At 30.7% G+C, this 22,062-nt stretch overlaps 1 protein-coding gene across 5 annotated transcripts in view; it reads right to left on the bottom strand.

Annotated features, from left to right (window-relative positions):
- Positions 1-11,266: 11,266 nt before the first annotated feature.
- LOC149056765 (uncharacterized) overlaps positions 11,267-22,062 on the bottom strand; it is a 56,079-nt gene continuing 45,283 nt past the window's right edge. For 2 of the 5 annotated variants that reach the window (XM_089224690.1, XM_089224691.1), the window contains 4 exons: positions 15,621-15,658; positions 13,740-13,970; positions 11,983-12,175; positions 11,269-11,574 (listed from right to left, as the gene is read on the bottom strand). In XM_089224690.1, coding sequence (XP_089080816.1) covers positions 13,760-13,970; positions 15,621-15,658 — 249 coding nt within the window. In that variant the 3' untranslated portion in view covers positions 11,269-11,574; positions 11,983-12,175; positions 13,740-13,759. Of the gene's footprint in view, positions 11,575-11,982; positions 12,176-13,739; positions 13,971-15,620; positions 15,659-22,062 lie in introns of all 5 variants that reach the window. The other 3 variants (XR_016191187.1, XR_016191189.1, XR_016191188.1) reach the window with 3 other exon arrangements.

Below are 22,062 nucleotides of genomic sequence, written 5' to 3'. Positions count from 1 at the left end.
AAACACAAAAAAAAATAAAATAAACACACAGCATGGTAAAATCAATACATTCATCGCTCCGCTCAGTATCTAAAATAGTTTTCTACATTAATAACTAATAAATAATCTATAGTATTTCAAAAGACGCGAAGTTGACCATTCTACATAGTCCACCAACGAATTTAATTTCAGTAATTATTTAGTAAGTCATTTTTTGTTAAAATAAAAATTTAATTACAGCACATTTAGAGTATCCATAAAAGCTTCTATTATCTCAAAATCTGCATAAATCAAATATTAGGAAGTAAATTGTAAGCACAAAGCATATCAACAAAATTAAACACATCGTGAACACTGCAAAACCATTAAATATTATCACTACTTATCAATATAGACACACATAATTATACCACCCGGAAGTGTCTCCACCAAAATATTTTGAAAATCAAATCGTCTATATAGAAAATAATAATAAACAAAATTTCGAGTTCTTATATAACGTGAAATATTCTTTAACAAGTACAGAAGTTGAGAATACAATGTATCAATAATTTCTAATGATTCACTTGATTTACGTACAGTTACAAATAAGGCTACTTTAGCTGCTACAACGGTATTTGACAGTTTGTCATAAATAGGTCAAAAAACCTATAATATATCTGATATCATACGTTCCCGTGAGACAAAGTAGCATGTTATTAGTTTTATATTTGAAGGGGATGGAGTAATGCTTACGCAGTTTCCCCATGCCAGCAGTTCAACCGAAAAATAATAAGTTATTGCATTTGCCGTTTTGAAACTTTAAAAGCATGTATGCATGCACAATTTGGTACTCAAAATAATACGCGTAAGTCTAATTATTTCTAAGAAAATAATAACTTAATAACACAAAATAACGATTAAATTTAGTTGAAAAATGTGTATGTACCAATATTACACTGCAGTACCTATGTATAATATTATATAAAACATTTTTCTCTTCTATGTTTCATAAGAATAATAAATACCAAGGTACAATATGTTATCGATAAATTAGTTTGACAACAATTCTCCATAGTATTTAAAAATTAAAATCAATAGCTAGATAATTAGTATAATATCATTAGTTAATAGTTATTAATATTAAAATATTAAAATAATTAAAAAAATATTCTAACAAAAGCAACTAAAAAGTACCTAAATTATTATAATTAATATTATCTTCCTACTGATTAAAATTGTACAAATAATTTATGTTAAGACACGTTCAAGTTCAAATTAGTTAAACCTAATGTCAACCATTAATTTCTAATCAAATTCTTAATAATTTTAACTATCATTGAGAACATTTTATACACAATTAACATTATTATTCATTCTATTAATTGTTCTACTGAATTAAATTTTTAAATCCGTTTCTATCTCAAATTAAATATCAACTGTTAAACATTTCAAACAACAACTTTGGAACAGGTTTGATCCGGTGTAACAGGCAAATCTTACCCCCAGGATATTCTTACCGGGAGGGTAAGATTTTCCTAGGATAATTGTACCCCCGGTAAGATATTCCTAGGTTATTTTTACCCCCGATAAAATTATCCTAGGATAATCATACCCCCCCCTGAGGGGTAAAAATATCCTAGGATAATCTTACCCCCGGTAAGAATATCCTAGGCAAATTATACCGGTAGGAGGTAAGATTTTCCTAGTATAATCTTACCCCCGGTAAGAATTTCCCAGGAATATTATACCGGGAGGGGGGTATGATTTTTATTATATTATTATAGGATATTTTTACCCCCTCCCGATACAATATTCCTAGGACTATATTAAGTTTGAAAAAACTACAAAAATTTTTTTTTTTTTAATTGATCTGTTTTTTAATACATAATATATATATACCTAACTGTCCAACTCAGAAGTTGTTGGATTAATTTTATTTTTATTTATTTCCACAATAGTCCTAAGAATATCGGAAGATATAACAAACTAAAATTTTTTTTTAGAACAATGTACCTAAATTTATTTTTAAAATTAATAAGGAACTTTACATCGATGGTATTATAAACCTATAGGCACTTACTAAATTCATAAAAAAAAAAAATAATACACCAAATAAATAATAAAATTCCTGCAATGTGAAAAATACGACAACGGGTCTAAATTTATAATAGGTGCTACAAATAAAACATTTTACTTATTAAATAAATTTCAATCAAAATTTAAAGATTTTCAAATAACTAAGTATTATGTAATTATTGATGCAGTTTTATTCTAAATTTGGCCAATTACTATTATTCATACTTTACAGATTATTCAAATTGTGAAAAACGGTAATTAAAATTTTTAATTGTAAAGTAGTCCAAATTAAAGTGCTAAAAGTACTGTTATACTGTTATACTGTTATACTGTTATACTGTTATACTGTTTATAATAGTATTAATAACCATGGTAACGAATCTAATGAACGGACACGACAAGCTTTAATATGTTAAGTAAGTTTTCTATACACACAAACTATAAAAACCTAAAATCGTAAATGGAACCAAATACATTGAGAATTTCCGAGCCAATTTTTTAATATGATTAAGCTACTCTTTTGAAAAATATTTTTATTACATTATTAAGAGAAATCGACATACATGTTTCACGATAAAATATAATATGTTAGTTAAAAAATATATGCGTTATAAATTATACATTTAAAATTAAATTAATTAGATAACATACCAGTGGTTGTCAAATAATTTTGTTATGGAAGTATATGACAAATTTTTTAACATGCTCTATTTAATTAATAATTATTAAATATATAATTGATGGTTATCATAATGCATTGAAAAAAAGGTCAAGGGGATCTGTCTCTCACCTCCCCCGCCATTTGATCGCAACTAAACATACTCACTACCTATTAGGTCTACTATTTATATTCTGTACAAAATATAGCATGCAATGACCAAAAGTTATCTTTATTCCATATCAAATTTAAATTTCATCATGATTAGGTTTATGTGCAGTGCAATGTCATAAATTCAACACTACACAAAATTGGTATCTGAGAAAATAATGGTTAAGTTGTAATAGAAAAGCAAATATAGGTAAGTCTATGGAAACAAAACATTTTAAATTTTTAAGTATAGTAAGTAGGTACCTAAGTACTAATTATTATACTATAGATAATTCACTTCATCTATACAGTCATGCAGAGGATGAAAATTAATACGTAATGTAATGGATGATGTAAATTACAAGTCTGCAATGACCTTAGAAACAACAATAGATGATATACGTTAACCACTGTCTTTGTCGGATAGTTGTGAAATAAATTTTATACTAATACTGTTGATATACATTTTTCGGTATCCACATTTGTTTTTTGTGTTTTTAGGCAGTTAATTTCCTACGAAAAATTATTTAGACACTCAAGGACATTTCAGTCACATGTCCTAGAAAAACATCTTATTTCTAATACACCATTATAAAGTATATAGGAACCGTTAACAGTTTTATTTTCAATGACTTTCTGCACCAGTGTTCATATATATTATAATATGAAATGATGTCATTTTATGAGCTATATGCAACAACTAACGTTCGCTATAATACGAGTGGGACATTTTTCAGTGTATTAATTCCCAAGTCTGAGAATAAGTTTATCGTTCTAGAGTGAATTTTAGGATAATTTAGATATTTTGTACGTATAGGAAAAATAATGAGTAAATATGTTCTGGATAATAGTTTCGTATTGATAAAACTCGGCCATGCTAAATTGCAGATGTATATTAGAAAAATCAAAATTCGCGAAAAAGAGTCATCTGCGATAAATTGGACAAAGACGACAATAGTACAGCATAATATAGTCGTGACGAATAAATATTATGTACAATAAGTGGTTGTTCGTACGACACGGCTCGACTCCGACTCCGATGCCCGCTGTCGGCATGGATTTTATATGGATGTGGGCCATGCTATTGTATTCTTTTGTACTGGAAAAGAATAATTAAAATATTCGTTATCTACCAAATTGGTCGTATCGTGCGGTTTGTATTATGCAGCCATGCAGGTAATATATATATATATTCAACTACAAAGCTGTTCATATCATATTATACCTATATATATAAATATTTTTTTTTCAACACATTTTCAATCTGTACGCAATATAACGTATTGGACATCGATATACCGACATAAATAATAATACTCATTAATGTATTTTAAACACTTAAATAAAAATCTATTAAAATAACTAAATATTCATTTTTTGAATAATATATTTTTTTTGGTTATTGATTTAATCAATTTATTGTCAGTTAAACAATAACAATTTTTATTTTTATGTCATATTCGATAAACATTAAGTCACAGAAATTGTGTCATTTGAATGACGTTATATTAATACTACATAATATAGTTAATACACTTAAAAAAAGGTCGCATGTTAATACAATAACTATTCTAAGAATGGTCAAAGTATATTCTCATAAAATACTTCTATTCCACTACTTACACCAAAACACGTCGAATCTGAATCTTAAACTTAAATCTAGAAAACCAGTGTAATGTGTATATTTGACTATATAACTAAACTCGTCATAAACCAGTACGTCGTCGACACGGACGAATGGAAACTAATAAGGCAAAATCCCAACATAAATAACAACTGCATCCAATTCAATAAACTAGATGCTCATGATGTATCCGGACGGCACCTATACACCTATACACGTCAAGAATGCAGGGTAACGGTAATAATTGATCGATTACACACAACGACAAAACACACATGACCGCTATATGGAAAGATGATCTATCAATGGAAAATTAGTGGCCGGTCGGATCGTTATTGGGGCCACTCAATATAATATGCCGTCTATCCGCCACATCACAAACGACTGCCATTTTCATGATTTAAACGAAGGGGGGAGGGGTATAAGAAGAACTCGACGAAGCTAAGAAAGTAGTCAACAGGATAAAGACACTGGACTTCCCGTCTGTAGACACTTGGGCACTTAAACTATCTAAAAACGCTGGCGGTAGGTGGGTGGAAATTACCCTTAGCATTAACTTAAAGCTATTTTTGAACACTGCGTAATGTGAATAATTATATTATAACAACAACTGTGTCCATAGTTCGATATGTTCGAGTATATTATACGATTCGCGGTTAAAATAATAATGTCGAACGAGTTTACTAATGAGTATAATTTAATAATATTTCGTGTACCTATATAATTATCGTCGATTTGGAATCGCCTAAGTCGTAAAATTCGTTTGTTTATTACAACTATAGAATATAAATCTCTGGGTACTCACCGATTCGCCGATATCATATTTTCGACACCTCTGCCGCACATACCCACGACGCCAACTCTTGACGACGGCCGCCATTAATGACGCACTTGCACTTACACGCATCACGCACTGCACAAAACGCTTTTGCCATGACGAGTACAGAAACAGTGATTACATTTTACGCGCACTTGTATGAAATGATGGTGAAAGAGAAAAAAAACTATCGGCATTCGATCGCCGCAACCATCGTTTTACGACGAAAAACAAAATTGCTTACGTTGCACGAGCACCGAACGTCCGACATCTTTTGTAAAAGTTTCCGAACTCCGGCAAAAGTCACAGCCAAGACAAAGCGAACCATCGCAGAACCAGTTTGAACAGTTTTTGCGGTTACCGCACTCCCGACAAACCAAGTATCTGGTAGTATCTCAATTTTACAACTTTTTTTTTTTTGTCAATTTGGTATTACTGCTGTTTTTCTGCATTTCAAACGTAACTTAGTGCAAGTTGAACGTAATCAACCATTGCCAAGATGTTCAATACAATAAAATGCAGTTACTACCAAAGTGGATATTTGTAACATCCATCTTGGTTACCACATCTGACTTCAGGTAACTACTGTAAACCAGTAATACCAATTTTAAACAAAGTCAACGGTAAAATAAATTGTGATCTTACCTTTTCCGTTTGGGCAGTATAACACAATTAATATATTGTGCGGTATGGGTGGGAAGAGAGCTGCTATTTCAGTCGCAGGTGGTATTTCACATTACTACAATTTCAAACGGAATTTAATAAGTTCTTTGTTGCCATTTTCAGTAGATGTTACAAGCTTACAAATATCGCTATACGAGTATTATTTTCAAAATCGAAAACACAGAGTCAAGCCATTATAATATTAATGTATATTAATAATCATCGTAGAAACATTAACAACCTTTGAATTTAGATGGCGTTAATTAAGTAAGTAAGTAGATATTTAATTTATTTAAAAGTAAAAACGTTTACAATAATTATTGTACTGAGAAAAATATTTTTTAAATATTAGTCTTCAGAAATTAAAACACAAAGCGCATTTTAATGACGAATTAACATTTAAAACCGTCAATGAATACTACAACAATTATTATTAGTATGATTAAAATTGATTAATTAGACATTTTTCGAATTTATATTTGATGTAGAGGTCTGGTTTTCTAACTCGGCATCATAGGCGCACATAGGGGGGTGCTTGGGGGTGCTTAGCACTCCCAGGTTTAAAATTAGCACCACATAAACTATTTAAAATATTTATTACATAGTCATATCTTTTGAAATATTATTATATAAATCTGTTTATGTATATCAGGATATTTTGAAAATATCAACAGTTAGTTTATCAGCAGAAATGATGGTTTTAATGAATAGTCTACCAGCCAGCTTTATATATGAAGGCATGAAAAATCAATGTTATAAAAGTTCGTTTCCAAATGTCTGTAAGCTATTGGGAATAACAATTCCAATTTCTTCGTCAACGTGTGAACGCTCCTTCTCAGCTATGCGTAGATTGAAAAACTGGTTACGCACCAATATGGGCCAAGAAAGATAGAAAGATTTACCAAGCTATCTGCGCTTAGCATTGAGAGTGATCTTACCAATAAAATAGAGGGGGAAATTATATTGCAATCATTTGCAATATCAAACAGAAAATTAAATCTTGTCTAACATTAATAATTAATGATTACATGTTATTATAACTTGTAATATAACTACAAAATATTTATTTTTATTTTTAATAAAATTTATAATTATTGCAATGCAATTATTATTGTATTAGGGTGGTGTAGTGGGGGGCTTCGCTCCCCACGGGTCTATGTACTATAAATTATTTCAGCACCTCCTAAAGCACCCTATGTGCGCCTATGTTCGGCATAATAATATTATAAAATTTAATACACAGTGGTGTAAATGTGTGTGATCATAATATAATACGTTGTAATCGCTTGGTTAGAGTTCGGCGTTGTCTATTCGGTATAAATATACATTTATCATTTCGTAAGTAACCACCGTTTGTTTAAGTGATTGAATTTTGTTTAATATTAGAAAATGCAATACCTAATATAAAATATAATAAATCTGCTCTATTGCCTAATGCAAGCCATATTATTATTTTATACAACACGGTCGTAGATTATTATAACATAATATAAATAATAAAATTATAAGTTAATTCATAATTGTTATTCGTCGGTTTGGTTAGGTTAATTGACGTTTGATGTATTAGGACATTATTAGGCGCTTGCGTTTGAATGTCTAAAGTAACATTATAGTACGTTGGCACGAGGTATACAAAATTAAAACAGTTACAGGCCTATTATTCTTAGTTCTAAATTGTTAGTACAATTGATTTCAATAGTATCCATCGTATTCGTTCTACATAATACCGTGTACGCATAACACTTTATGGCTTATGCGTTCTACACGAAGCATATAACGTGTAATATTAATATGCTCGGACGGAGGAATAGTTGTATAGTTTAAATTGACTGTTATTTTAATACGGTTTTATTTTTTCGTCGCTCATATAGTATAATTGGTACATTTTGGAATGCACACAATCGTAATTGGTCCATCGACCCTCGACGTCGACAATATATGTATAGTGTGTGTGTACGCCTGTACTGCAGTGTCCCTTTTAATGACGGAGCAGCGCAATTGATATACGAAATAAGGTTATACACTTATATTGAGTGCAATTGGGTATAAAACACCCTCTGTTCAATAATTTAATTTTTTTAAGTGACGATATACATACTCGTATATATATATATATATATAGAAACCTTTTCAGAACTTTTTAAGATTTTTATCGACGCTAAGTTTTAAACTGAAGAAAATAGCTGAATGCGGGCATACTGCACGGGATATAATATTATTATGTATTATAAACCGTACGCATAGGAGGTACCTACATTATATAATATTATAGTTGGATGCTATTACTGTCCGCAAATTTTTCGAAACTAATAATATCGATTTCGTTGAACTGCAGCAAGACAAGAATATAATACATAGAAACACGGAAACTTTACAACGTAACGAATATCGTACACACACACCTATATAAAATTCTTCGTAACCATCGTATCGGAAAAAATTCAACACGAAATATTAAATTGAAATCAAAAATCTATTCATAATGATAAAACTTTTAATAAACAATATTATTGCCAATCATACAGTAGTAGTTTTTCAATCTCTTATTCCATAACTTTTTTTCTTTAGGTTAATCCAAGTTATTCCAAAATATCAATCGTTAATCATAATATATCTATAATAGAAATATGTATAACTATTAAAAAAAAATTATTTATACATAATTAATATTGATACTGCAGCCTATACAGGTAAATTATTCCTCCCTCCATATATTATATTATGGTCACGGGCACTCACGGCAACCATATTAGTGTTATTTCATACAGAAACTTTTACTTAAATTATGATCATTAATATTATAATCAAACATGGATTTTTTATTGAACCAAGTATTATATAAATTATATAAAATACTTTTAACATGTGCATTATGCAATCTCTAAAGTTAAGAACCTTTTGTATTTTGCAAGCTTACTTAAAAGTTTGTTCTTTAATACCTTTTAATAACACATACCACTATATTCAACATGTGCAGCTTTCGCAACAAAATAAAATACCCACCTAATATATAAAAAAATTTTAAAACCAATAACAGATAATATAATGAGATTATTTAATTAAATATACATAATATATCATTGAAAGTCAAATTTTTATAGCATACCAATTATTATTCTATGAAAAGTTATTCCTTATACAATATATTATATTATTATTATAGTAAAACCTTAAAATAGTGGACAATCGCAGGAGTACAGGACCATATAAATTTCTGCTATAGGGAAAAATACATGAATATTAAAATTCAAGTTTTCCTTACTTTTTAAAAACAATCTATTAGGTTAAGACGGTTAGGTCATTATTAGGTATATGATAGGCGTACTAATGATAGATAGGTACGTTACAATGTTACATATCAAGTTGGGAATTCGTGTAATTTCGCTATTATTGTTCATTTAGATTATTGAATGAACATAGGTACCTAATTGTTTTTCCACTAAATCATAGAGATAAAAGTTCAACGGACTTTCTAAACTTCTCCGTGTCAGTTAATAAGAGGTGTTTGCTTTTTAGAGGAGCGCAAACAATAATTATTAATTTCAATATGGTTATACCGAATTAGAAAATTTGTTCGTTATTGAGATACTTCCGCAAATTAGGTGTCTGTTAAGGGTCACTATATATAGTTTACAATAATGTGGGTTTGAATTAACGTTTTTATCTTTAAAAATAAACCCCCTATAATAGATCTTATATATTTTTTTTTGATATTCAATCAATAATTAATGACTTTAATAAAACTATTTAGTCCTAATCGCTCGCGGTATACATTCCGAAGATAATAATATTACCTATAAGTAAAATATAGTCTTTATTTTTTTTCTTTCATTTCCTTTTATAATACAGCGTTTGTTTAATATATGTTGTTATAATATGTAATCAAAAAATTAATTGTGTTACTTCCTATACCACCACAAGCTAAGCTTAAAGGTGAAGTAATTTGTATTATTTAATTTAATACTTTGTAATAATTGCTGTGTTAATCAAATAATAAAAATATATCCATATATATTATATCACTTATACAACAGTTGTACTCAGAAAGTGTATATGCATATAAGCTCCTATAACAAATGAATTCACATTTATAGCTTTTTTTCAGTCATAGTAGGTAGTCACCGTCACACTATTAGAATCCTAACGCCCTCGGTTGGGGACTGACACATATAATGTACAGGTACCGATCCACTCAGTAATGACCACCCACTCGCGTCGACTATCGTGATGAGTATGTATATATTATATACAGTGCCCATGTTTACAACGCTTTCGTTGTCGGTTGGCACGTAAATTAGAAAACTACTTACCTAATTTTCAAAACTTTTTTCCCTCCGATTTACGTTCCTACATCAACCGTAGGTACTTATAAAACGAGATAAGGTGTGGCTGCGTGCGTAACGATGGTTTTAAAACTTTCTGGCAACTCTGCTATCGCCGTCACACGGATCGCTAAGGATAATATTCTATATCAGTTGTGGTAGTGTTGGTACCATACAGACTCACGCTTAATAGGACGGCCACACCCGCGTGTATTGCTAAAAACTGTTTTACGCGGGTCAAGACTACTCAAGCTGTAGTCCAATATAAGCAACGAAATTTTCACAATATAAAGAGGAGAACATTTACTGTGCAATTTCGTTTTTATTTTTTTGGTATCACAAATCCGAAAGGAGTTATTAAAGTTTGAAATAATGAATTTTATGGTGTGAAAATTTCGTTGCCTAGCTATTGGACTACAGCATGAGTGGTTCTATCCCATGCAAAACAGTTTTTGCTAAGTGGTACTTTTGTAAGATAGAAACAACACAGTACTCGTGTGACGTCTTCTTAAGAACATCTTCACCCCAGTCAGTGATATATATTATTTTTTTTTGCATACATACATTTGCATGCGTATCTACAATACGCTTATTTCCTCAATAATAATTAGCGTATAATAAATTTTTTTTAAATTTTTTTCCTACAAAACTATTTCCATACGTGTAATTGTTTTTATCTATTAAAATATAATAATAATGTAAAATATATCTTACGGTAACGACAACAGAAAATAAAATGCATTTTATACCTTTAATATATTATGTATACATATATAAGTATAAACCTAAATAGCTTTTACTACTTTTTTCCATACAAACTAGTTTCAATACCAGTATGTAATAACCTATATTCAATAAAATATAAAAGCCTACATATTATCTTCTTACTTTTTTTTTAAACGGTAAATACAAATTATTGCAATTTAAATGAATCGTAAATTTATTTATTTTCTGTTTAATTGGTGCACAGATATATTTATTAACCAGTATTTTTACTTTTTTAAAACTTGAAAAAAAAAACTCATTTAATTATCTGGAATATGTTACCGTGTAAATGGACATTCAAATTCAAGATTAATTATTCATAATGACAAAATTGCCTAATTAAAAATTTTTATTTGTACATATTATTAATAGGTAAACCATATAAAGATAATAAAACTAAAAATATCGGTTTCGGTTGAGTGTGTGTTTTTTTCAAATATTCCTGTTCATATGATCACCAGTCCACTATCACTGTTGTTTACGGATTGGTTTCAGTCCCGGTAAAATTTATCTTTGATCCATCGGAAGACTTGAAATCCTGCAACGTTTTATAGCTGTGAGATTTAAATGCATTACTAAAAAATAAAATAATAAACGTATAAGAGGTCTACCATATCGAATCGATGGTCATAAATCAAAACAAGCGATCGTCCACTGGTTTTTTACAAACATTACTATCCTCGCAGCTCATAACAATAACAATAATATACGACATCGAAATTCCCAGAGAAAACTACGATCAAACACGCTTAGGACACTCGCGTGTACAATAACAATTAATGACAATACGTGTTAAAATTATTGGTACCTGTGTATAAGTATACCGCCGGCCTTGAACCATGTGTGACCTCCACGTGACGATGTGATATTGTAGGTATAATATTATAATACCGAAATAGATGAACGGATCTTTGAAATAATAATAATTATTGTTGTAATGACTTACTAATATATTGTTAACCGTTCTGTTGATATCCACAGGCTGGAACGACGTTAAGGCTGCAAGCGCCAAGTCGGTCTATTCTAAAATCGTAAATCTGGGTCCTGGATTGCATATTATGGGTTTTATCAACCCTAAACTTCAACTAAGACTTTCTCTATGATCAAACGCATCCTCCCCTCCCGAATAAATATGAGCCCTGAAAAATAAAACATTTGAATAAGTATCGAAATAGACACTTCCTTTGCAAAACTCTTTGTTGTACATTTTTTTACATTCATTACATAGATTTATAAAATACTTTTTTCCTATGAAAACAAAGTCGTAGGTGGTGATGGTGTTTAATACTATCTTACTCAACGTTTACTATTTTGTTTGGTTTACGGATTACAATATATACTGTAAAGTGAAGGCAACTTACTTATGGCCAATCAGCGAACTATAAACACACCGGCTACCGCCTATGCTTAAAACAGTTCACAAACATAATAATATTGTATTATATAACTGGTCCGAAAGTTTATTTCGATTTTCCATCCATACTATCATCCGCGATGTGATGATCTACATTTTCATGGAAGGGTCAATTTTCCTTCAAAAATAAAATACAATTTTTGGCCACAAAAAAAAATGTTAGATTTAAATTTCCACTTTCCTCTAAATATTCTTTTTGGACTAAAACTATGTCTATTTAGCCGATATCTTAGTTGGTATCAGTAATTAATTACCGGTATTGGTATTTAGTGTTATGCACCAATGCACCATATTATAAAAGGAGAGTAACTGTCATGTCGATAACATCGTAACGTACCTACTATAATTTAAGCCTAATTAAGGTACCCACACATTTTAATAATTGTTTATAATTCAAAGGCAAACAATTTTTTTCTTCTTAAAAAAAAAAATAAAAATGTTAATATGACGAATTGATGAACTTAAAAATATTGATTGATGATTGACGAATCGTATTCTTCATGCTTTATCGGAGGAAAATGGCTACCACTATTTGCCCACCACCTCGACTTGCCACTACGATTTGTTCAAACTTGTTTTCGAAAAAAAAGACTTAAACGGAGTTACGAATAAAGTTACGAATACGAAGGAAATCAAAATTTGCGTCATCATTGGCCGGTTATACCCGGGTGGGCTAATTAACGTGCTGGCCACCGACACCGTTTCGAATAGCGCGTGCCGAAAATTCGACGGCGGTGTAATATACTCGATATTATTATAATATTATACTTGTAAATAATAATTATTAATGTATTATACTATCATAAAATATTTATACGCTTCGTGTACACGCGACGCCCGTCGTCCGCATGTATATAAGATGGTATTATGTTAAAATATGGTCATTAGGCGTTTTCGGCGGCGCCCGACAAAATATATTCAAATCACTCTCGAAAGCGAGCGACGACAACGACGGATTAGTCTCGAACATTACGCCACGCGCGCCGACAACCGGAACAAGTCGTTTTGGCTGCAAATCACACCGAAAATCGGACGGCCGTCAAAAGCGTCTGAAACGAGACCGACCGTGTCACCTGCCAAATTGTTTCGACGGCGTTACAATATTAATAATATTATATACTAGACATGACGACGATGCGTGGCGGAAAATATTGTTGAAACGATCCGTCTTCGTTGTTAATACAGTCGTAGATTTTTTTTTGTCTCTCGTTAACTGTTCGTTATTAATGTTATTATTTTATCATTGTGATGATAATGATGTGGAAAAATATTAAATTATTACTATTTACCATTTACGAACGGACTAATGTCATAGCGAAATCTGGCGACGAACACGTGCCCGCCAGAATCTTGCCACAGATGGCGTCACGTTGCCGCTAGTCCGCGTCACTGACGCTACTGTCTGACGGTAGATGGCGAGACCGTTCTGAAAACACGACACGCGCAGCGGATCCTTCAACTTCCTCCGCGTTTCCTTCCTTCTCGACGTCGTTCGATGACGGTCGTAATAATAATATATTCTATAATAATATTATCATTATCACTGTAATAAGTAGGTACCTGAAATTCCGTTTCACCGACTTTTACACGTTTTTGATTCTTATTTTATTACCTACCAAAAGAGTCGTTTTTACATTTCAGAAAATCGAAAACTGAGATCTGCCACTTATAATAATATTTATCTATGATCAATTTGACTTATCAAATCAGGTGCGTGATATAGGAATTCAGTTGACAATCGTCTATATTGACATTGTTTCATTTTTTACTTGCAATGCCGTGCGTAGAATGAGACGGATCAGTTATAATTTATAAACATTTAAAACTAATAATTTATGAATATTTATAGGCTCTATATAAATATAGTTAAAACTTGAAGTGTTTTTACTTCTATAAAATTTTTCACACACACACATCATTACAAACAATACATTTATCGCTCAGAATCTAAAATTAAGTTTTGGTTGCGTAGTATCACGTATTACTATAATAAAGGTATATATTATATATTATATATATACACATTTTTACGCCACCTTTGTATACTACCATGATTTTATTTTGTAACAAGGAGATATTTTCAATATTTTAGAAGCGTAACGAAGTCGACGAAGCCAGCAACCACCGAAAAAAATTCAATTAAACATGCGCCAATTATTCGAGCTTTTGCCACTTTTCACTGAACTCCTCGTCATCATCGTCTGGTAAATCTGGTTGTAGAATATTAAGAAATTTATTTCATGTAGTTATTACGACTTCAAAAATTGAATTTAAGTGCATTTTTCTTGGTAGTTTTTTTGCATTTTTAAAAAACGATCCAAACAGAATTTGTAGCAACTGATAAAAACCAATTACTTTTTGTGGTCTTAGAAAAAATATTATATTCAGCAGAGATACGTAAATGCCTAGAATTTTTGTTAACATAATAACTTGGAATAATATTACTTATTCAATTATATTTTTGTATTTTTTTGGGATTTGATAATTGCCTAACTTTGCTTATTTCTAAGTATTTTACGTGTTTATTTTAGATTATTTTAATGAAGCTTAATGTTTTTTTTTCAACGTTTTTATATTGATGAATTTTTGCCTTTTGGTGGCTTACACCCTGAACCCGAGAGAAACTTTGATCATGGTTTCATTATTAATATAGATAAACCGTAAAATTCTTCAGCAACAAGCACCTGTATAGGTATTTATTATTTGCGACAAAAACCCGAATAAGTACTTCGGTATATATCAGTTTGTATGCGCATATTAATAATATAGGTGAACGAGCGAATGGTAATTTAAATATCCTGGGGGCCTAATACAGGGCACTGGTATATATTAAGTTTTTAGCGGAATCATGGCAGTGTATAATATACCTATTTTAATATAATATTATAATATACCTTACCATACCTACAGCCGTTGTGGGAGATACTCATCGCCGTGTGGAACGATGTGCACACGGGCTTGCGCGTTCACTGGCCGTCACACCAACCCAGATTTAATTCGACCGTTAAAATGTTTTTATTTTTATGTTTTATTTTATTACTATTATTATTATTATTATTATTATTATTATTATTATTATTGTATTAAAAATTTTTAATTTTTTTTCACCTACCGATACGAATATATTATTATTATTTAATACCAGCAGTATGGGGCAACAAAATACTCACCTCACCGCTACAAACTGTTCGTTCGACCGGCTATGTACCTATAATAATAATAATAACAAAATTATTATTATGCATATCTTTATACTACAAAAGGTATTTCAACCGAGGACGTCGAACTGACCACTGCAATAAATATTATCTTCATTACGTTACCTATTATACGTTGTTGTTGTGCCACGCGGCACACCGCAGATTGACGGGATTCGATTTTTTAGTTTTTACAGCATATTATAATAATCTATAACGTCGAACGAAACCCATATGACCACTGTCATATAACACGAATAAATATAATACATTATATCATTTGAACTCCTGTGTTTGAATGTTTTAGCGATTAATCGGTTAACGCTTTAAAATCTCAGCGATCGAATCGTTTTAAAATCAGTTGTGTCTGTATTATATTAGACGTGTACGTGCCAGCTATGCAATATACTTAATATATTTACCTAATTATCTGAATATATTATTTAATATTACTGATGATAGGTGTCATTACCGAATACCGGGTAGCGAGGGGTAACAATTACTACCACACCAATTTAATTATTTTATCTATCCACTGCTTCTAGGCTTCATTAAATCAATATAACACGCTGTGTAATCCAGCAAAAAAAAAAAAATGAAAAAAATGAAAATGTTATCAAGATTAAAGCACGCTTAAGCTCACGTTTTGCAGATAAGAAAAGTGAACTGACAGAATTTTCGAAGATTATAGCTGAAAATATAAAGTCACAAAGGTAGGTTAGGTAGATCAGTATGTTTATATATGGAAAAATTTAATTTAATTATATTATACTAATTATTGGCGTATTGAAATCAATATGTTTAAACCAATGTAATTAGGTATAATTTAATAACTTTACAGAGTCCTTACCTAATTACCTTTTTTATTATCCATAAGTAATTACATTTTAAATCCTACGTAAAGCTATAAAAATAATCTTTATAGAGATGTAGTATACTAAAGTTATTTACCACCCGATTTTTCCTGAGACTTTATTTTTAGATATTTTTTTCTCCTTGGACTTGTTTTCATTTGTATATAGTTTCCCATATACTATCAACGTTCTGATACCAATAACTTAACTTCGGTTTTTTTTTATAGATGATAAGGATGTTTTTGGAATATATATAATATCTTTATATTGTTTAAATGTATCGGGCAATTTAATGAAAAACATTATTTAAAATTAGTTAAGTCATTATTTAGAATACAGTTAAGTATAATATTAATCAGCTATAATAATTATTAATTACCAAATAATACGCTTAATAATTAAAGTTGATCAGACTTAATCTGCAGGTGGAAAATAAACCACTACTAATCTTTATTATTGCATACTGTAGACTGTAGTGATTCAGACTATTACCTATAATATGTTTGTGTCTATTAAATAATTATTTTTTATTTATATTTCAAATTATTGTCATTTTCAATTTTTTTAATTTTAACAGCAGTATAAAGTTAAGTTTCGACCTAATTTTAATCCACCCGAAAACATCTAACTAATCTAAGTCATTAATATAAACAAAACTAATTTCATTTAGTAATCTAAAAAATTAATTTGGTGGTTAAAACAATAATTTTAACCTTTGAATTGTTATTACACTATTACTATAGAAGGTATAACAACTCATCAATTATTAGACTATAGTATATACTTGCGAAGAGCCGGAGATATTTTCATTGTTCGATCGTCGTCGCTTATATTGCGTACAAAAAATGTGGAGTCACTTTGAATATATACAGGGTGTCCCGTGAGGATTTACCCATTGCAATATCTCCCGAAACAATGGTGATATTGAAATTCTGGTTTTGTAATAAGACTTACAGGGATAAGAACTACAATTATTTCATATTTTAATTTATTTTAATGTTTCGGTAAAAAAGTTAAAAAATATATTTTTTTATTTAATTATTTTCAAAAAAATTGACCATAGCAATTTTGTAGAGTTTATTTTTCTGAAAATATTGACGTTTCAATATTTTATTTTCATTCATTTCCTGACTTTAAATTTTTTTTTTTAGTTTTGAAAAAATTGCGAATTATTTAACACCGTAATGTTATCTAACATGTGACCCGCCGCGGCGCGCGCATTCCTATACGTCCGGTCAAATACTTTCCGTGTTCCTAATATAGTAGTTATAAATATTATAATCATACTTTATTTCTTCAAAACTAGAAAAAATATTAAAAATCACGAAATTAATGAAAATAAAATTTTGAAATGTCAATATTTTCAGGAAAATAAACTCTACAAATGACTATCATTATTTTTTTTGGAAATAATTAAATAAAAAAATATATTTTTTAAATTTTTCACAAAAACGTTAAAATAAATTTAAAAATGAAATAATTCTAGTTCTTATCCCTGTGAATCTTATTATTAACCCAGAATTTTGATATCTCCATTATTTTGTCAGATATCGCAATGGGTAAATCATCGAAAGGACTGCACCCTGTATAATGTTTAAATATATTATATTAATACGTACACAAAAATGTGGTCTATACACAATTAACTGGATGATATCATCGCCGCTCTACGACTATAAGCAGAAGGATTTTTCTGTTTGTATGTTTTTTTTTTTTAAATTCGATAAATCGAAAACTGGAACCGTCCCAACCGCGTGTAAAACCCTTGTTATTCCCAACGAATTTGACTTGATATACGAAAATAAATACGAGGAATAATTTATTATTTCGGTGATAAACGTTGGAATAATTATCTTCGCATCATTTTTAGACGCGTTTGTCACAAATACATAAAATATAAAAATACAACAACATAATTCAGTAATGCAAACAATGTAGGTACATAGTTAAAAATAATAATCATTATTATTAATTTAAACCCGCTACTACGTTTTTGTATGGGTATCTACCATTATTGTTTCACAACAATTTATTTGGTCGATTTGGCCGCTTATATTATCGCGCTAAATTATTGAAATCTTAATTTATTTTTGTTATTAATTGAGTCGTCAGCGTTCGTGTATAATGCGTATAATTAATTATTTACACACGAATATAAAACTATATAGTTGTATCTTATATGTTGTACACTTATAACACAAAAAGTGACTATTTATTTACTTTTTATTGCGTAAAAGCCACAGTATATGTTATTATTATCCCTACCAGTGGTATTTAATTATTTTTTTAACGTGACGTGTTAAAAAATATTTATAAAAACATAACGCGCGCAGTAGCCTAATTTTGATTTAAAATCAATTCATCTGCTCGCGTTAGCCTAGACCCAGTTTCTACAGGACAAGAATGACGCCCACCGAAATAATATGTTTAGTCTAATATTGTCAGCTCTATCTCTATATTATAATGTATACATTTATATCTGATACACGATCGGTTCACATGTTATAGTTAACAAACTATAAATAATGTTATGGGCAATCGAAATCGGAGGTAATCAAAAAAAAAAATCGAGATCAGAGACCGACCGGACTGCTGTGCGCGGCGACGATGGTAAACCGTGGATGAGAAATGTCGAAAATGAGCAATAGGTATGGCTTCTGGCTATAGAATTTAATACACATTATACACTATAGGACCACCCAAATAACGCGATACGTAAATATTATAAATAGTCGTCGATCGATATATTATAATTGAAGGCATATCTGATTCGTATATATAATCCACATCGATAATCATATAATATCTATCGAGGTAGATTAATATTTTTATTCGCCATCGTCACGCATGCACACAAGTAATAAGACGCCGTATACAAAATATATATTAATATATAATATAATAATAATAACGGACGTTTTGAAAACCTGTGGCACTCGTAGTCTAATATGACATCTCAATACATGCTAATTTATAAATATACAGACATTATATTATCCATGATCGTTTATAGTATTAATATTTAATTGTGATGCTAAGTAGGTAATATAATATTAATTTTTTCGCGGCACAAATAGTTACTACATCAGCCCCATCAACGGTTTTATTTACCAAAATGTTTTTTACGGATAACAGTTATAACGTTGAAGCGATTTATATTATTTTTGACTAGGTAATATCTGAAGAATGCCAGGTAATTCTCCTATTGCCTAAGTAGGTAACGACATAGAAAACGCAAGTCTCTGGTGGTACTTTACTCTAGTGTAATAAGTCAACACTACAAAAAATTCTATAAAAAAAGCGTTTCATCTTTACGTAATTTATAAAATTTAATTTACGCGTAATATAATTACTAATGTAGTAATGTATATCCAATAATATTTCAACCATTAATATAAGTTATGGTTTTGTTTGGGATTATATTATGTTCACTAACTTTGAACTGAGAGGATAGGTAACTTTTTTTACAAACCATTAATACATTTCGTAGGTAAAAAGCTATAAGAGATGATGCCCTTGGATATTCATTTCATTAATTTTTATGGCATAGGTGTTTTTGGCTCCAATAATCCAATAATTCATGACAACATATTGTTAACCATCATTTCTTTTATGTTCCATAAGTGAGCTAAACAGAGATATACAAATATACCTATTATTCGTTTGACCGCCGCCGTTGCCGACATTTAGTATTTATAGATTTATAGTTTTCACCGTTGCATTTAGAAATTGTTGTTGTTGATGTTGTTTGACATTATATTTTAATCTGAATTCAATATCATAGATTATGTACGAATTATGAGAACGATATACGTCAGTCTCATATGTGTGTGTGTGTGTTTTATGTATGTATTCCTATTAAAGTCCTATTTACGCGTTACGAGGGAAGTAGAAAAATTTGATTGATTCTCACGTCTTAGCTGGGTATAATTACACGACCCTTGGTCAAGGCAGATTATACCATAACATTTTAATATCCGTTTACAGATAGGATTGTGTAAACAGTTCAATGTGACATTTACAGCACATTATATTATAATATTATGTATTTAGTATGTATAGGCGAAGGTACGCCTGCGATACGTGCGCGTAAACAACCTAACTCGTGGACCGCTTAATTTTTTATACAATTATTACTCGTTTTCTTGCGGCCCACGCGACTTCTGAAACTCGCATAATTTAATATACATTAATATAATATCGATATGTCAATGCGATCGTATGATATCGGATTATTTCGCCCACACGTTTCGGATGGATTTACTTTTGAAATTAACATGTACGCGTTTAATAATATTATTGTGAAAATCCTTATTCCCTTGGCTCGCGGACGTTTACCATCGCATATAAGTGTTATACATCACGCATAAAATATATTGTCGACAGGACCCAGCTGTACGCGTTGCAACATTTCATAACCGTATTATATTTCGCATGAATGTGTATTCTAAACTGAGCTAAGTTTGTGAAGTTAGCATTACACGAATAGCACACAGTGTTGTACATTTTGCGTACCTCCCAAACCATGTTTTGATTAATAACACTAAACTCTGTTCGAAAAGAGAACAGCAGCCATTCCGGCCGACTGATTTTCGTCAGTTGTTGCGCATCTCCCACCAACGACCCTTAAACGGACGGTATTTATGACTGAATGACTGATCCAGTTTCGGGAAACGTCGGCTAGCAAGGTCGGGTAAATTCGGCCTTTGGAATTATTGTCGCAGCCGTCTGCCCGTCTGCGCAGTTGCGTGCACGAAGCCACGAAAAGTGACCGTTCTCTTTTGGAACGGAGTATAATCTTTAACGCACGCTATCCGTCACAAATGTGATTTTCGATTGATCAGAACGTTCGCAAACATTGTTATCAAAATCAATAGCACACATGAGACAATTTCAATCCATCGTAGATTATTGTATGTATATTATTATGACAGGTTAGAGCAATAAAATAAACAAATATTATATGATCGTTGGAAGGGGCGTGGACCCCTGGTGCCCCCCCTTAATCACGCTCCTGGAAGTATGTTATTAATATTATACGTCTGGCCCGTTGTGCTTTTATTCCGTGGGAATAAATTTACCATTGATATTATGATACACAAGCATAATAATAACATAATATTTTAATATTCTGTCACCCGCGGCTGAAGCGCCGACAACACAACGGGTAACCACACATCTGGTTATAATCGTATACCTCTATTATAATATGTACCTATACAAATCCTAAACTCTGGTCAGCGGCTTACCGGTCGCTTTCCTTAAAAAAAAAAAACGTTCTACCAAGTTGGCTTATCCCGGTTCACTCTGTAGCTGCAAACAGCGACTGAACGATTTCCTACTTATGATTGGTTTAGATATGCAAGTGGCTTGACTGGGGCACATATTATATTTTAAACGATCGGCGCCATTCGGGAAGAACAATCGCGATAGGTTTTAGATATTGTACAATATTATTCAGTTGTAGCGTGGCGTTGACTTAAAAAACCTATTGTGCGTATTATATTACAGAGAAGTAACGAAAATAATTATGTTATACACCAAGTCTATTACCATCTGTA

Source organism: Diuraphis noxia, unplaced genomic scaffold (assembly GCF_037042655.1).
Source record: "Diuraphis noxia isolate RWA-SAM2 unplaced genomic scaffold, SU_Dnox_SAM2 contig0003, whole genome shotgun sequence".
NCBI classification, from domain to species: domain Eukaryota; kingdom Metazoa; phylum Arthropoda; class Insecta; order Hemiptera; family Aphididae; genus Diuraphis; species Diuraphis noxia.
The sequence above is the reverse complement of the archived record's forward strand: the minus strand, read 5'-3'. Positions and strand labels throughout refer to the sequence as shown.